Below are 17,156 nucleotides of genomic sequence, written 5' to 3'. Positions count from 1 at the left end.
AACGCCTGATCACAAGCACCACACTAGACTACTTTCGTTCAAATACATAATACACGAATAGCGATCTAAGCCTGAAATGCTCAAATTTGAATGTATAGAACTCACAGCGACGCATATCAAGTTTGTTAAGTTTTGCTTTAAGTGATATGAATGCTTAATTAAAAATTGGGTGCTTATATCTTCCCAATAGTTTGAAATCGACGCAAAAAACACCCCAATCAGCACACATTCGCATATGATGTTGAATAAGATGCTTAAGTGGTGGCGATATGCGTACACTTTACACGAGGTCAAACGGAAGCATGTACGTAAATATATGGCTTCCACATTAGCATCACATCTAAAATCTTATATGACTTCGTGTTATCTGGCGTGTTATCTTAAGATCGTTTTGGTATTACAGTGTACGTAAGTTTTAACGTTGTTTTCAAGCATCTTCAGACAACTTTCAGGCCAAGTATTATTACGAAAAAATATTGAAGCACTACAAATGCATATTAAAATATAACATTGGAGTGGAACATTACAAATGCGTAATAAATTAGGACATCACACTTGGACAAACACAACACAAAACATATAATTTGCCCTGTTACCCTACTGGATAACAATTTCCGATGACAGGATGACGAGGTTTCATATATGTTGTTGGTCCATCAGTCAATCCTGTAATCGTATTTTTTCTGGCAGGTTGCCCTTCGTTCGCAGCATTAGATGCTTTCATAGCTCGAGTTTTGGTCTAGGAATTTCTAATCCTAAGGGGGCATCCCGATTCGGGTTTCATCACTAGAGTTCTATAACTTGAAGTCTGTGCCAGGGAAAGGTTTACATCTCTAGTACTTGATCGTGGGCCGTGGCCCGAAATGGCCTGAATGTTGGCAATCGAAATAGGATTGCGGGCTTCTATTCTGCCAGAGCCCTATAAATGCGCATTAATTCTAGGGGAATATTTACAAGTTAAAATAGCACATTTAACACAAAAATAAAACTTGTAACAGTATGTAGGGTTAGTTTTGAAAGTTTATTTTGCCCAAACCGCGTTGTTCTGCGCGGGTCAAGTGAGACGTTTGCACGGATGGTTTAAAAGGACTCTGTGTCGCGTCGCGGGTGCATTGCTATGGGAATGAGTATTGTGATAATAAATCGTGTTTTTTTATCTTGTGATTGCTCGGTAAAATCGGGACCATCTTCAAGCATACGGGGCAGAATGGACACCATGAGACTATTACGTATTTCGTACATTATTTACACCTATAAAGTCATTTCATTACAAAACAACTATTATGGATGAGTAATACGCCGAAGTAGTTCATTTTTGTTCAGTTAATTTAAATTCAGGCTGTTTTGGATAAAGCTTCGTTTTTGCCGACATGTACAGCTGTGCCTAGAACAACTATTTTCCATTGCTGTCGTTTTTTGCCCAATTTGTTTCACCCTACAGTGAACATTTAACCGAAAATATACTGAAATCGAAGAATTTGGTTGGTTTGTGATTTAGGTTATATTTTTCCCATGCCACTTCTTTCAATAAGGTGAGTGTCCATTTTGCCCCGACAGCAGAAGATATTTCCAAACTTGATTTTTGATATAATAAAGAGAAAATATAAACATGTTAAGCATGTAGATACAGCAAAACTACTTGCATGTGTTCTAGAAAAATCAGGTTTTAATCGACCTGCAATAAATTAATCACTAAATCTTATTTTAGATGGTGTGAAAATTATAATTTCCATGCACAAAAAACGGTAGACGCAACTTTTTCGTGTGAAATCAAGTATAATTTTAATTTCTAATGTTTCTTTCCTGAAACTACGTTTTAGACAAATGGACTATATTTTCCATTCATTAAAAGTTCAAAAAAGTTCGCATATTTCAAAATATTGAGGGTGTCCATTCTGCCCCGGGTATCCATATTGCCCCGCCTACCCCTACTACACACTCTCCCCCATTCCCCTCTACTAAACACAATTGACATTCAGAAAAATCTGGTAAATGTAAGTAAAGGGCAACATATATCAGTGTACAATTGACATTATCAAATAAATCTACAAAATATCTTTCATGAAGCAGAGTCACATCAATGATACATCATGATTGGATTTATTGATGAGTGTTTGTTTTTTCATTGTTACGCGGACGTTTTACAGACCCCCACCTCCTCTCCTTGGATAATCATAGACTTTTCCCAAACCCCCTCTCCACCAAGTTGGTATACACATGGCCCCTCATGAGTTTTGATGAATAGTAATGTGATTCTAAGCCCAAAAAACATAGTAAATAAAAACTTTGGTAGAAACTAAAATAATTGATTTCAGATTTCATCATATGTAGTTAACAAATGTTTCAGAAATGGTTCATCCGAATTCAATTGGGAAATTTATAAAGAAACTTATCCAAACATTCCAATACAATGCCTATAGGGTACGTAATAATTCCACCTAAAAAATTATCAAAGTTATAAACTGATAGTATATTCTTTGCTAACTAATCAAAATGGGATGCGAATTCATCCACGCTCAAAATGGTTTTACTTTAAAGCTGTACATTCTCGACTGTACCCAAAGGTGCAAGAAATGTTCGGCTCAACATAGAAAATGTTTATGCAATCCTTAACAAACACATTTTAGAATATGATACAGCATTGTTTTGATACTTGAGCATGCAAGAATGTTGCATTTAGAAGAAAATTGTTTTGGTTTTAGCTTGAAACCGCATATTAATGCACAAAAATACATACAAAAACGTTAACTCATCTATAAATGATCTAATTTTCTCTCCTTAAAGACTGACTATAAACAGTGTCGTATTCATTATTGTCCAGCCCGGCAAAACCAAGCAAGAAATCAAGCCCTTGCTTTAGCTAACTCAAGTTAATTAATACCCATGGGACAGAAGGACATCCAACGAACGATGATAAGATGACGACACAATAGACATCAACATAGTTACCAGTTGGGATGCATTAGAAGTAATGCTGCGGGAGCTGTGAGAGCTCTTGTTGGACTTGTACACGTGCGAAATGGCTTTAATCTACATTTTGTTGATTTCTCACAAAAAATACTGTAGATTCGCAACAGAAACTAACTTTAAACCAATTATTATTGATCTACAAATAATTGTCAACACTGCATGCAAGTAAACAAAACGTTGCAATACATAGATGTTCATTATACAAGCTATTGTGAGCTACCTGAACAGTATAAGATCATTGAAAGGCAGTGTTCACTCGTTTGGGAGAATCCTTTTACTACGCCACGAAAAAGTATTGGGCTTCAATCTGTCACTCGCAATTGTATGTTTTTCTGCTAATATCTTGAAAGATTCCAAAATATGTGTTTTGTTGGTACTCAAATTATTATTTTAAGTGGCATTACGTTACTGTGTATTAATTTTCGTACTATTGTTTATGTTTTGCGGCATTATTGGTTAAATAATTACTATGCTTTGGAGTGTTACTATGTAACAAAATTTAAGGTTTTGTTTGTTGTTCATAAATTTGACTACACAATTGGTTTTTTTAACATCTATTCTTCCTTTTCATCTGTTTCTATTTTTTATTTCTATTTCCGTCATGTTTTCATGTTTTCACGTCATTGTTTCTTTGCAGGACATCCCAACTAGTACTGAGTTTACTCGTAAGCTTCCTCTTATTTATCACAATTATAGTGATGAACGAGTCTGCTCTTATAAAGAGCCATCTATTCCAAACGTTATGCTTAATGCTTTTGAAATTGTGTGATGAAGGTTTAGATACACGCGTAATAAAATTTTCTAAATATAACAATAACGTGCTCAACGATTGCTCTTCTTTAAAAAAAAGTCATGCCTGCGAACTGCAACGTACAAAACAACGGCATCCCTAGTACTGGGAAAGAGAGAAATGAGTAAGACAATAATTCTCTTGTCCGACAAACAGTTGCCTTGGGACTATAGCTACGAACAGCACCAGCCGTGTTGAGAGCTTCATTCGAAATCCTACCCACGATTCAACAGGATGTAAACTTTTGCGGCTCAGTGTCCCATCGAATCAGTGTTCGGCGCTGTTGAAAATCTTATCAGAAATATGTACATCTTCCCTATTCGGGCTTTATATTTTGTGTGATTATTTTCGATTAAATCATGTGTACGTTACGAGCAAAAACATCAAGTGCTAATAGTACCGAGGAAGTTTTCAATAAATTTCTATTCGTTAATTCAATTAGTGCGATGATGGGAAATTTTCACTTCACTCAAAAATCTGTTGAACATTAAGAACCGTCCGAATCAATTACCACCATTATACTAGTGTGACATGCATTCATTGTGAAGTTGGTAATTCTTTGCATTACTCCAATTACATCAAGCGGATTTAAAGCTACGGTCGACGGTAAGGCGACTGCATCGTCGATATATAGATAAACCATGGATAAGTTGCATGACTACCAAGGATGGACAGGACGATTTCATGAGTTCAAGGAAGGATTACGCGCGAAGCGTGATGCATGGCGCGAGCAAAGATCGGGTGGATTTGTCCAATGTCTCCGAGACAGCATAAAACCATCGAACCAGCGGCAGGATAACATTGACTCGAATGCGCCTTGGGGAGAAAGTGTGGATTTTTCTCATATATATCGGTAAGTGCGATTGAATGCAAATGAGGACAGATATTGGAGGATTTGCTAGTATAGGATTTTATTTTATTATGCTGAAACAAATGGCAATTTAGAGATGTTGTGACTTTTTCTTTTCAAGTCCAGCAACTGCGTATGCAAACTGACTGCATATATGATATGCTACAGAGTGACAAATAATGCAATCAAATTACCAATTGCATTGTCGTATGAAAATTTTACTAGCATGATTTGAATTTAATTGAGCATCAAAAATGTCTCTGGAAACAAAGGACCTAGCTTGATTTAGTTCTGAAATAAAGATTGTATTCAATTCCAATATATAAAACAATATTTATAAGGAACCGTTATGTGTCCGACAAACTTTTTGCTTTTTTCTACGCCGTGATTTTTAAATTGGCGCTGGGTACCCGGGTACTCTATTGGCCACATAAGGGTTAAATAGCTAAAACAGAGCTAAAGTTTAAAGCATTTTTGTAGGCAAAAACTCCGTCATACCATCAGCGAAATGATCTGGAGCTAAACTTACTTTTAGACTTGCATAAGAAATGTCATCAAAATACATACTTTTTTGAGATCCACTATATTCCTTTAGGGGACATCCATTAAATACGTCACGCTTAGAAGGGGGAGGGTGATTCCGGAAAGTGTGACAAGCAATGCATTACACACTAAGTTTTTTTCGCCGAATCTCGGCAATCCGATTGCCGAGATTGGCACCGCCGAGTGCTCGGCAATCACCTCAGCAAAAATGAGATTTGCCGAGACCTCGGCAATCACAGAAATGACAGCTAACGATATTTTGCCGAGATTCTCAGCAAAAATATTTGCTGAACGCTCAGCAAAATAATTTTCCAGCGAAAATGAATTTGCTGAATCTCGGCAATTTGTTTTATTTTGGTTTTGGGATGAGAAAAATATTTGAAATAAAATCAAGAACTTTGCGCACGCATGGTAACACAATAAAGAAGTCATAACTCGTAACTTGTATATTGTTTGTTTTTACAATTAATTAATAAAAATATTTAGTTTGTTGCCGGCGGTGTTCTTTTCTTTTTTCACTTCAAGACCACCCAAAACAAAAGCTCCTGTAACGGGAACAGCATCAAATTAGCTCCTCGGGAAACAGCATCAAATTAGCGTGGTTGCTAGAAAATGGAATGGGATGCGTTATAAGCTGTAATAAGCAATCATTTACTTACAGAAGTATTATATTTTCGCATACAATAGTTATTTACCTTTGAGAAAACACTTCAAGCACCTTCAGCAAAATGTAAGATTGATTTGTTTTGCTTTTTTACTGAGGCATGGCGGCTGCAAAAGTGACAGTTGTATTGCCGAAATTCGGCAATGGATGACATAATTGCTGATATCTCGGTAATCTGATTAACTGATTTCGGTAAAATCTTTGAACACCGATGGGTTCAGCAAAAAATGCTGTCAGTTTTCGAAGCTTTCAATCAATTTGCTGATGTTTCGGCAAACTCTTTCGAACAATCTCGGCAAAAACGATTTGTTTGCTGATAAATCAGCAAAATCTTGACTTGCCGTTTGGAATCGGCAATTTTTTCTGCCGAGCTCGAGAATCAGTTTTAAGTGTGTAGGGTTCGTTCGCATGTTACGTAACGCAAAGAGGAGAGGGAGGGGTCTAGCACTGTGTAACGCTCCATACAAAGATTCAAAATTCTCCATACAAAAAGTGTTACGTGGGGGGGAAGGGGGTCTAAAATTGTGAAATTTTGCGTTACGTAATATGCGAATGAACCCTTAGGTATACGAGAAACCCGAACGAAAAGGGGGGGGGGCTAAAATTCCCAAATTTTGCGTGACGTACTAAATGGATGCCCCCTAAAGTATATCGAAATCACAAATCAAAAATTGATCCGATAATTTCACATTTTTTGTAATTTCATCATGCCTTTATTACTCATCCATAATCCCCTATATCCATCATAAGTACTCTGAAAATGCAGATTATCTAGCAAATCCAGCAAAATAATAGAAAATTCTACTTTTTTACACGAATCGGATTATTTATGTATATTTATAAGTAAGAAAAGTATTACAGTAATATGTAGTGAGTTTACCCTAAAAGGAAAGTAGCTCAAAGGCCCAACAGCATTATTTCAGGGTGCATCTTTGTTGGGTCCTTAGGTTTTTGAAATAGATACAGGGGATAGACAAAATTATTGGGACAGGCAAAATTTTCACTTTTCAGTGATTTTTTTTTGTTTTTATCGATGTTAATCAGTGAAAATAGTGGCCAAAATTTGGAAAAGGTCGGGTTGTTTTACAGGAAGTTAAGAAAGATTCTAGAAAAAGATATAATTATCCGAATGACAACTTCGAGCTGTTACATTTCCAGATTCAATGAACCGAATGCAATGAAATTCTGAGCATTTAACACTAATATAATGAGCAATGAAAAACTTTTGACTCAATTTAAAATTCTTAACACAGAAGAAAATTATAACGATTAGATTATTTTCTTCACATAACAACAAATTAGTTCTGAATGACTTGAACATACATATGCTTTGAATGAAAGTGACAAAATAACCAGCAAAAATTGAAAAAAGTAATGGGATGCATATTAAAAATAGACCAATTTACTAAAAAATCATAAAATAATTGAAATCGCTGTAACTTTTTTTTTTCTCGTTAATAATATTAAAATAAGTCAAACGAGTTTTTCAAAACTCGTTATATTAGTCAAAATTTCATTGCATTCTGTTAATTGATTCCGGAGATATAATAGTTCAAAGTTAGCTATCAGATAATTATGCCGTTTTCTAGAATCTTTCTAACTTCACCCAACAAACATTTTGCTGTACAAGAGTGGAACACACAAACTTTAGCTTAAAAAACTGTTGTTCAACTTGCTCTGTTTCTTGGGCATGTAATAAGTCCGATCTTTCCCAAATTTCGACCATTGATACACAACTAGTTGATCAACGTACAGTAGAAATTTGGGAATATTTGATGTACTATTCGAAAGTTTACAGCTAGTGGACCATTTATTGAGAAATGAAAATATTGCCTGTCCCAATCATTTGGTCTATCCCCTTCCATCTCAAGCTCTGTAAGACATTTTGACGAATATGTTTTAGATAGGCAAACAGTTTCAAACAATAAACAAATCGCTTTCGCTCTTCGTACATATGTACAACAGAGATGATTATATTTGCGGTTTAGGGGAAGATGATATAGATCGATGAGATTAGAATTGAACCTTATGACAATCAAGTTGCCGGGTCATAAATTGGCTCGGTAGCTTAGGTGGTAAAGCACTTGTCTAGCGAATAAGGGTCGTGAGTATAAATCTCACCTGAGCTGTGGATTTTTTCCCAATTTAACCAATAATTTACCCATCTGTACATATGTACGTTGAGTTATTTGAAATTCATAATTGACCACACGGATTGGTATAACCGAAAAATTGCACTTTGAGTGAGTTGTTTTTTTTTGTTCTCAAAACTACCTTAAGATAATTCCGCAAAAATCATTCAAAAATTCTATTAGTCATTTTCTTTACAATTACTTAATTTAATTTCCACTGTGATTCCGTTAGAAATCTGAACTCTGTTTCCGCTAGATAGGAAATGTGATTCCACTAAAGTTAGTGGAAAATTTAGAATGTTTAGAAATTCAATGAATTAGTCAGTTGGGTGAAGGAGAAAATTTAATCGTTTGATTGCAATTGCGACAAGCCGAAAATCGTTCTAGGTCAAAAAGTCGTACGCAAAATGGCATACACTTGTTGAGGGGACCTGGTGTGATGGTTGAAACAACGTGACTATTACGCCGAGGACCTCCTAACATTTTCAGCGCTATAAGCTTCAGTCATTTGCTTTTTGTTGTGTAACCGTCGAATAAAAGCAGTCAACACTGAAAAAAGGGAAGCTAGTCAAATATAAATCATAAGCTGATACACGACTGCAAAACAAGCACCATACAGCTACCAAACTCGGTTTTCAAAAATCCATTGCTTGTCACTAGGGTTGCCTTTACTCCACTCTATTCCAACTCCGGGAGATTTCCCGGAAGATGTGAAAACTTGAACAAATCGAATAGGAGTCTCCACTAACAAAATAGCTGCTACTATACAGTACAATTCGTTATACTGACAAATCCCCAGACCAGCAGCGCTTTAAAGGCCGTTATGCGATTTCATTACAGCTAGAAGCTGTAATAAAGAAACTTTTGCTTTACCAACATGGCTTGTCGGATGTAAACATTATTGTCAAAACAAACTTTGAGCGGAATATATAGCTACCACACAAATTCTTTGATTCTTTGAAGATTTGCCCGAAAGTGTGCAAATCGAGTAAGAGTCCCAGCTACTACAACAGCTGCTTTTACGTACGTACGTACGTTTTGTAGTATTGCCAAAACACAAAACAGCAGCGCTTCGTAGTCGTTTAAAGAACACTTTTTCAGCTAGAAGCTGTGAAGAAGAATCTGTTGGCGCAACCACACAGCTTGTTCAATGTAAACATTAAGATGAAGTTGGGTAAGGTTTCTTGTGGCACAATTATGAAGCCTTGTCTGGGGTAAAACAAAACGTGTGGCAACGAGGACATCATCGGGACCAGTGGATACGGAGATCAAAAGTTCGATTCCAAGTAGCGGCAAGTACTTTAATTATTCAATTTTAAAAGTGATAATTCCAGTTCCACATGTATTGCGTCACGGTATCCATAACCTAATTATATTTAATCGATTGATTTGGGGATGTCGTATAACTATTATTTAACACCTGCGAAAAGGTTGAAAAAGTGCCTTCTCAAAATGTTATGCAGTTAGTTGTTGCATAGGAGCCGAGAAAAGAGCTATGACTTCGTGGCATAGAAGCTTCTCGCACAGCATATACTTGTGGATTAAGTTCGCCAGATTCATTGGTATAGGTTTGTTTGTTTGTTTATTTATTAAGGACACTTTACACAATTGTGCATTCGTGTCGCTCATTGGTATAGGGCTTGCATAGAAGCTTCCGTCCATATGTACAACACAGTAACTCAGCATCAAGCCGTATTGAGGACGATTTGTTGACGTTTACATCTATATATATAAAAATGAGTTTGAAGTTCCTTTGAGGCAACAAAACTCAAGAACGGGTGGACCGATCAGCATGACTCTTGCATGGTACGATTCGTATTCGTGGTGGCTGTGTTTATATGTACAAAAAGTTATGAAAATTAATTGAAAATGAAGAAAAATGTAAAACTAACGAAATTTGCATGAGCTGGGCGGGAAATCAACACGATCGAAATAAAACCGATCTAGAGTGCCATGCTGCAATGAACCCAACAGTTGTCAAACCACTACAAATGGCAACACAACGTTTGCCGGGACAGCTAGTTCACAATAAATGTTAGTTGGGCTGGGATCGAATCTCACTCCCGACAAACTCACAAATGTTATAGGGTCTGGGATCATTTGGGCAGGAGCACCTATTTTGGGCACTTGCTGCTATAACTCAGTCAATTTCAAACCGATTGACTTGAACTTTTGAACATATCTAGATACTGTGCGTATCTGATCGTGTTTCAAAAATCAAGTCAATCGGTTCAAAATTGACTGAGTTATAGCAGCAAGTGCCCAAAATAGGTGCTCTTGCCCAAATGGTCCCAGACCCTATCTCCGGATGGACCGAGTGTAATGAAGTTTAAAGCATTCATGACTTATGAACTTGGAAACACGTTTGACTAAACTTAAAATAATTAACTCGGCCAAAATTTCAACGTCACTTCAAAATTCAAGATATAATTAAAGTTCCGTCTAATTGAGTTGAATATTAATATGTTTTGAAAGGCAGTAATCAAATATACAGCAAAAAATTGAAAAAAAGTAATGGGATGCATGTAAAACATGTACCAATGTGCCGCGCCGCTAGGTGACACAAGCATATAAAATGAGCAATTTATACCAGCTTTATCTAACGATCCCAATGCTGGTTTATGCTGGTACTTAGACGTCAATGTAAGAAGAAGAAGAAGTAAGACCATTCTAGCAAAAAGCATTTTGAACAGATTAAACAGAAAATAAACGGCATATATTCTAAATATTGTATCAATATGTTTCATTGCAGCAAAAAATCAAGACTGGAACTGGTTCGCGTATCTGCCGCCGTCATGGGGATCGAATTTTCATATGCAGCAGAGACGGCTTTTGTATCACCTACCCTTCTGAAGATCGGCGTTCAACATCAACATATGACCCTTGTTTGGTGTCTATCACCTTTGGTCGGATTCTTCCTCACTCCTGTACTGGGCTCAATGAGCGATCGTTGTAAAAGCAACTTTGGCAGACGTAGACCATTCATATTACTATTATCTATAGGAGTTCTTCTAGGATTACTACTAGTACCTAATGGAGAGACTCTAGGCTATGCATTTGGCGATGAATATCCAAGTATTACTAATAATACCAACGTTCCAATCCAAAACATACTCCCACATAGAGCAACGGCTCAAGAATCTAGAGATGGTGACGCTGATACATTAGCAGCATCTACTAGAACGCCTCATCCTTGGGGCATACTGTTTACTATACTCGGAACCGTACTGCTTGATTTCGACGCGGATGCGTGCCAAAGTCCTTCCAGAGCATACCTACTAGATGTAACGATTCCCGAAGATCACGCAAGAGGTTTATCAACATTTACAATCATGGCAGGACTCGGAGGATTTATGGGATACTCCTTAGGTGGCATCGACTGGGACAATACAGTTATTGGCCAAGCATTTGGTGGTCACGTAAGAGCAGTATTTTCACTTATTACAATTATATTCATACTGTGCGTGTTCTTTACTATCACGAGCTTCAACGAGATACCGCTGTGGATATTAGATGAAGAACTCCATAGGCAAATTCCTTCTTCAACATGTAAAATTACCAAAGCACTATCTGAACAGGATGTGGTTGAGAAAGCCGAAGTCGCATCGTATGGAACTGTCGAGGAAGACAAAATACACCACCCTCAAAACAACTTGCGAAGATACACCATGCCGGCACCCTGTGTCAATCGTGATTATGATGAACTTCCTGGGAGCAACTGTGCTGAAACATCATTCACTGAAAATAACCCTACGGAGAACGTAAATGATGGAATTATGGATAAAAGTGAAGCAGTTACCCTCAGAACATATTTGAAATCGATCATATTCATGCCACACTCACTTCGGATGGTTTGCCTAACGAACTTGTTCTGCTGGATGGCGCATGTTTGTTATTCGCTGTATTTCACTGATTTCGTTGGTGAAGCCGTTTTCGGAGGAAATCCTAAAGTAAGTATTACTAGACATCTGACCTGGAAATTACCTTAATCTTAAGGGATAGAAGAAAAACTAAGTATAAATGATTTTAGGCCCTGGATGGAACTGAAGAGTTTAACAACTACGAGGAAGGAGTGCGATTCGGTTGCTGGGGAATGGCCATGTACTCTCTTTCGTGTGCTTGTTACTCGCTGATCATCGAGAAGCTGATAAAACGATTCAAAGCTCGAAAGGTGTACGTTGGAGGGTTGCTGTTCTACTGCTGTGGAATGACGCTTATGGCTTTGGCTAAACATCGAGCCGGTGTAATAATATTCAGCTGGACTGCTGGTGTAATGTACTCCACACTATTTACGATGCCATATTTATTGGTGGCCCATTACCACTCTGAGGGTATAGTAAGTATAGCCGCTAGAGTTCCTCAATCGCAAAACTGTTTCATTTGATGTTTTCTTTTTTAGTTTGAGATAGTTGCTGAAGGCGAAGAAAAACAGGAACTCAATGTTCGAGGTTTGGGAACCGATGTGGCAATTGTAAGCAGTATGGTCTTCTTGGCACAGTTCATATTATCCATATGTATGGGAACAATAGTTTCCTGGAGCGGAACAACAACAGCTGTCGTTAGTGTAGCAGCATTTTTAAGTTTTTGTGGTGCCATTTCAGCAACAAGAATAATGTACCTTGATTTGTAATACCAAAGAAATTTCGGATATCTGAGAAATTAGTAATACCATTTCAATAGTTGTGACGAATACATTTATTAGGTGTACAATATTATATTATATGAATGTAAAATATAAAACTTAGTTAAACAGAAATATCAATGTTTGAATATAGCTAAAACTTTTTAATTTTTCAGATTATTTCTGCATTTGTCAAGGATGTCTTTTTTAATCGATGGATAATCTGGATGAATTTTCAAAACTTGCTGACAAATATCAATAGCTTCTGCATATCTTTTGATTTTCATATAATTAAATGCCAATTTATACCCAATATTTGGTTTCGATTTTGCACTGCATTTCCAAGCTGAGTCATAGTACATAGAAGCATTCCGAAAATTTTGTTCTTTCTCGGATATAAGTCCTAGTAGTTCATATGCCTTGGTGCAGGACTTGTTATGTTCTAGCACGCGTCGAAGTAAATCAGTAGACATCTCAAATTTCCCTGCTTGCAGATACAAATCAGCTAGCAACAACCAAGATTTTTCGAGATAATCAGCTTCTTCGAAAGTCCAATTTACTTTGACGATTCGCTTCAATTGGTTTTTAGCTCTTTGCGGTTGTTTCAATATAACGTAAGCAGATGCCATGCCATAAATGGCTCCAACGTGCTCTTTATACTCTTCTTGTGTGGCAATTGCTGTGAAATCCTGCAGCGCTCTATCTATGCTGTGCTTCTGTCTAGAAGCTACTAAATGGAAATTTTCCAATAGTCTATGATTCAGCGCTTCATTATCGATCACACCTGGACGAGGCTTTAGCTCCTTGAGTAATCGTTCAGCCGTTCTAAGAGCCATTGCCCTAGAATCTTTAATTTCCAAATCATCTGCCCCAATGTCAATCACGCCTTCATTGGGAAGATCCCCATCTGGATTTAGGCAAATTTCAATCATATTATAAATTGCTTGCTGTCCCCATTCGGGATCTTTGCGACAGTTGTTGAAGAATCTTAACGCACTGTTCGGATTCCCACCGTACCACTCATTCAGTCCTTTACAGTAATTCAACCCAGCCTCAGTGTCCGGACGAGAACAATCATCCTCTGCTCGAAGTAAAAACTGTTTTACATCGTGTAGGGTTCCCGATCGACGCATAACCTCTATTAATCTGGCTAGCGCTGTCCAGTACGTCGATTGTGATAGGAGCAGCTGGGAGAAATGAAATGCTGCGTTTTCAAAGTCCATCTATAAATATTGGAAACATTCAAAATTACAACCTCTAACAGATGAAAATATATGTTTACCCTTCTAAATGATAAATCTGCCATCATAACCGATGCTGCCTCATTGTTTGGATCGTGTTGCAGTATTGTTGCGCAGGTCAGTTGACACTGATCCATATTGTTCACATGCATGTAGGTGCGGGCCAACGCAGATAGTAAGCCCACATCGTTGGAGTTGATCCTGAGTGCTTCACGGTAATGGTGGATTGCTTGCTCGTTGTCTCGGATAGCAATCGATTGCTCTGCCATTAATACGCAAATTCTAGATAAAATAAGTTCAAACATTATTATCACACTGAATATAAGAATAACTAAATGTAACGCACTTCACCAGAATTTTATTTTGCTCGTGCAGAGCTACATTCTGCTCCATTGCTAAATGCTTCAATATTTTAAATTGATTATCTCGAGCTTCTTTCAAGGTGTTCAAAGATGAACTCAAGTAGCCTGCCTTCTCTCGAACACGTGCCAGTAGTAAAAGTTGTTTGGTTCTAGTTTGCAGCGTACAAATATCCTCGATTTCACTGAAACAACGTTATTTAGGTACGAATAAACTTTAAAAAAAAAAACGGTGGAACAAATACTCACTTTTTCGATAGTTCAATTTCATCAACTAAGGTTTGCTCGGCATTTGAATATTGTTTAAGTTTCAGAAAAAGTTCAGCTAAATCTAGTTTGAGAAGGCCGTTCTCTGGAGAGGCGATTGCTTCTTGGTAATATGATATCGCTTTTTTGTATTGATGAGTTTTTACGTAAGCCCGGCCCAGTTTACTAGCAAGTAGTGCATCCCGTGGGTTTTGCTTCTGAGCTTGTTTATAGGCTTCTATTGCTTCATCCGCTTCTTGTATGGACATATATGCATCTCCCAACATTAGGTAGCTGGACGGACCCGGACAGTTAGCTACCAATTCCCGAAAACATTGCGCATATGCTAAGCGGTCTTTCTTGTGAACTAAGTAGAAGTGAGCCATTTTAGTTTTCGCCTGCACGTAGTATTGTTGGTTGGGTTGAATTGTTTTTAGGAGTTCAATTGCTTTGACAAAATTTCCTTGCTGCATGTAAAAATCTGCTGTTGCAACTGAGAGTCTGCCTTCTTCGGTTGTAGATGCGAACTCGGATGAAACAAGTTGCATTAGTTTCAAAGCCTCTGAGTTTTGATTCATCAGCACATGGGTGTTTATAACTTCCAAATACAGTGTCAACAAATCGGACACGCCGAGTGGCTTCCCATCAGACTTGTTGCTTGTCGGTGATTTCACGTGGCTTCCATTGGTATTTATTCCACAAATACTCATAGCGACAAAAAAGCTCTTAAGAGCATCTTCAAAACGTTGTTGATTTTTGTACACTATACCAAGTAATAGATGATACATGGGGTCATCACGGACTTTAAAATTGTGGCTGAGACAGATTTCCAAGCTTTGTGCAGCACGTTGAAATGATTTTTGTTGAATATGAATTTGCGCGATGAGCAAGTGTGCATCCGAATAGGTTGAATCCATTTCTTGTAGAATTTTCTGTAAAGTACCGGCGGCAGCTCCCACTTCACCACTGAGATATTGTACACGTGCCAATAGATATGAAGCTTCGACTAGACCTGGACAAGCTTTAACTATTGAGTCTAGTATGTTAGCACTATGTCTAAGTGAGGGATGTAATGAATCAACTGACATCATATCAATGCTTTGCTCAGCAGGAGAGTGTTTTAAGAGCTCCTTTACCAATTCAATCAAAAAATCAGGATTAAATTGTCTCAAATACTCCAGTCCATACGAAAGGGTGTTCAAATTTTTGAACTGAATTTCACTTGCTTGTAGCAGCATACCAACAGCCTTTTCGTGATTTGTGTGGTGTAATTTCGACGACATCAACAATAGTAATGGAATTTTGTCTTCTCCTTGAATCTCGGTTAAAAACTCAATCTGCTGTGAAACTTGTTCACTAACTCCTGAATCCATCATCTGGCACAGAGTCAATCCACATAGAGCGTACATTGAACTATCATCTAGTTTTGATGCCAACTTGAACAGTTTTGTTGCCTCTTTATACTTTTTCTGCAAAATGTGTTGGTATCCCAATTCAGTGATATACTTTGCATTAGTTGTATTCAGCTTGTAGGCTTTTTCCACAAAAGAATATGCATGAGACAAAATTGATGCGTTTCTTCCACATATTCTGGAAAATAGTTGTCCAGTCTGCATGAAGAGATCCCCATTAGCAGGTTCAATTTTCTCCATCGTGGTGAACAAGTACTGCAACGCTGATAGACTACTGGTGTAGTTTCCTTCCTTTGCAATAAGGATCAATATTTTTATTTGTAATGCTTCTAGATTCGTAGGCTCGAGATTGAGAATCCTAGTCGATGTCTCAACAGCACTTTCCCAATTCCAATTGGAAAGATGACACCTCATTTTCTCTATGAGTGGAATGTTCAACTCAGGGTATCGTACAGACAGTCGATTTAATACAGTAATTGCAGCTTCAAAGTCGTTGTTCAGTTGGTGATACCGTACCTGTCCAATGTTGGCATCGATGTGCTTCCCATGCTCAAGGGCTTTATCGAATAGATTCAAAATAAATGTAGAGCGAGGCTTATGTGAAACCAGTTCACACCATCCTTTCAACGTCAAAATTTCTGGATTGTTTGGTCCAAGTCTTTGAGCTTTATCTGCGTACTCTTTCGCCTTATCAAATTTTCCAGTCAAAAAAAGGAATAGAGCTGAATAATATGCAGATATTGATGTAAGGCGTTTGCGTTCTTCTTTAAGACGGCTATCCAGACTTACAAGTTCTTCTTTATCAATTACACTGCATCGTTTATGGGCATACATTAAACTTAACACCACAGCCATTCCCAAATCTTTTTCGCCAAGCAGTTGATTCAATTCTCGAATGCCTTCCTGCAGCCGCACTCCTTCGAGAATCAATGCGATTCCGTTATAAAATCTAAAACTGATTTCAGCGGTAAACTTTCCCATTGCATCCAAAACCGTTCGGTGCATGGTTCGATACAACTTTTCTCTACCGTAGTAAAGAATCACACTTTTGTAATCCTGTTCATCCATAATCAAATAGTTAATCTAATCGAAGCAATCGAATATTTTCACTAAATTTTCAGTTCAGTACTGTTTGTTTATGTACGCTTGATCACCATGGCAACAGGTTAGCATTTTATTAAATGCAGATTTCACCTGTCAATTGTGTTGAAGCATATATACACATATACTAACTTGAGCACTTGTGTTGAAGATATATTCTAAACATATACCACTGTAGAAAATGACGTCATTACAGTCTATGAAGACTTGTTCCACACTGACTCAAA

The 17,156-nt window shown here is 37.5% G+C and overlaps 2 protein-coding genes across 2 annotated transcripts; one reads left to right on the top strand and one right to left on the bottom strand.

Annotated features, from left to right (window-relative positions):
* The first annotated feature begins 3,931 nt into the window (after nucleotides 1–3,931).
* On the top strand, nucleotides 3,932–12,703 carry LOC109413237 (proton-associated sugar transporter A). The gene is made up of 4 exons (XM_062843208.1): nucleotides 3,932–4,613; nucleotides 10,702–11,899; nucleotides 11,980–12,285; nucleotides 12,349–12,703. Exons 1-4 carry the CDS (start codon nucleotides 4,402–4,404, stop codon nucleotides 12,577–12,579), a joined length of 1,947 nt encoding a protein of 648 aa, XP_062699192.1. The 5' UTR covers nucleotides 3,932–4,401; the 3' UTR covers nucleotides 12,580–12,703.
* Nucleotides 12,627–17,122, bottom strand: LOC109413236 (tetratricopeptide repeat protein 21B-like). Its single transcript, XM_019686962.3, has 4 exons — nucleotides 14,420–17,122; nucleotides 14,158–14,355; nucleotides 13,853–14,093; nucleotides 12,627–13,793 (listed from the first exon to the last, which is right to left on the bottom strand). Exons 1-4 carry the CDS (start codon nucleotides 16,894–16,896, stop codon nucleotides 12,735–12,737), a joined length of 3,975 nt encoding a protein of 1,324 aa, XP_019542507.3. The 5' UTR covers nucleotides 16,897–17,122; the 3' UTR covers nucleotides 12,627–12,734.
* Nucleotides 17,123–17,156: the final 34 nt, after the last annotated feature.

Source organism: Aedes albopictus, unplaced genomic scaffold (genome assembly GCF_035046485.1).
Source record: "Aedes albopictus strain Foshan unplaced genomic scaffold, AalbF5 HiC_scaffold_107, whole genome shotgun sequence".
NCBI lineage: Eukaryota > Metazoa > Arthropoda > Insecta > Diptera > Culicidae > Aedes > Aedes albopictus.
This window is presented reverse-complemented; position numbering and strand designations above follow the sequence as displayed.

What these genes read in the sequence shown, in the direction of transcription:
- LOC109413237 (XM_062843208.1), top strand. Translation starts at nt 4,402, where the DNA reads ATGGATAAGTTGCATGACTACCAAGGATGGACAGGACGATTTCATGAG. An exon ending in GATTTTTCTCATATATATCG is followed by an intron (nt 4,614 to 10,701) that starts GTAAGTGCGATT and finishes GTTTCATTGCAG; the next exon opens with CAAAAAATCAAGACTGGAAC. An exon ending in ATTACCACTCTGAGGGTATA is followed by an intron (nt 12,286 to 12,348) that starts GTAAGTATAGCC and finishes TTTCTTTTTTAG; the next exon opens with TTTGAGATAGTTGCTGAAGG.
- LOC109413236 (XM_019686962.3), bottom strand. Translation starts at nt 16,896, where the DNA reads ATGGATGAACAGGATTACAAAAGTGTGATTCTTTACTACGGTAGAGAA. An exon ending in GAAATTGAACTATCGAAAAA is followed by an intron (nt 14,356 to 14,419) that starts GTGAGTATTTGT and finishes ACGTTGTTTCAG; the next exon opens with TGAAATCGAGGATATTTGTA. An exon ending in CAAAATAAAATTCTGGTGAA is followed by an intron (nt 14,094 to 14,157) that starts GTGCGTTACATT and finishes TATTTTATCTAG; the next exon opens with AATTTGCGTATTAATGGCAG.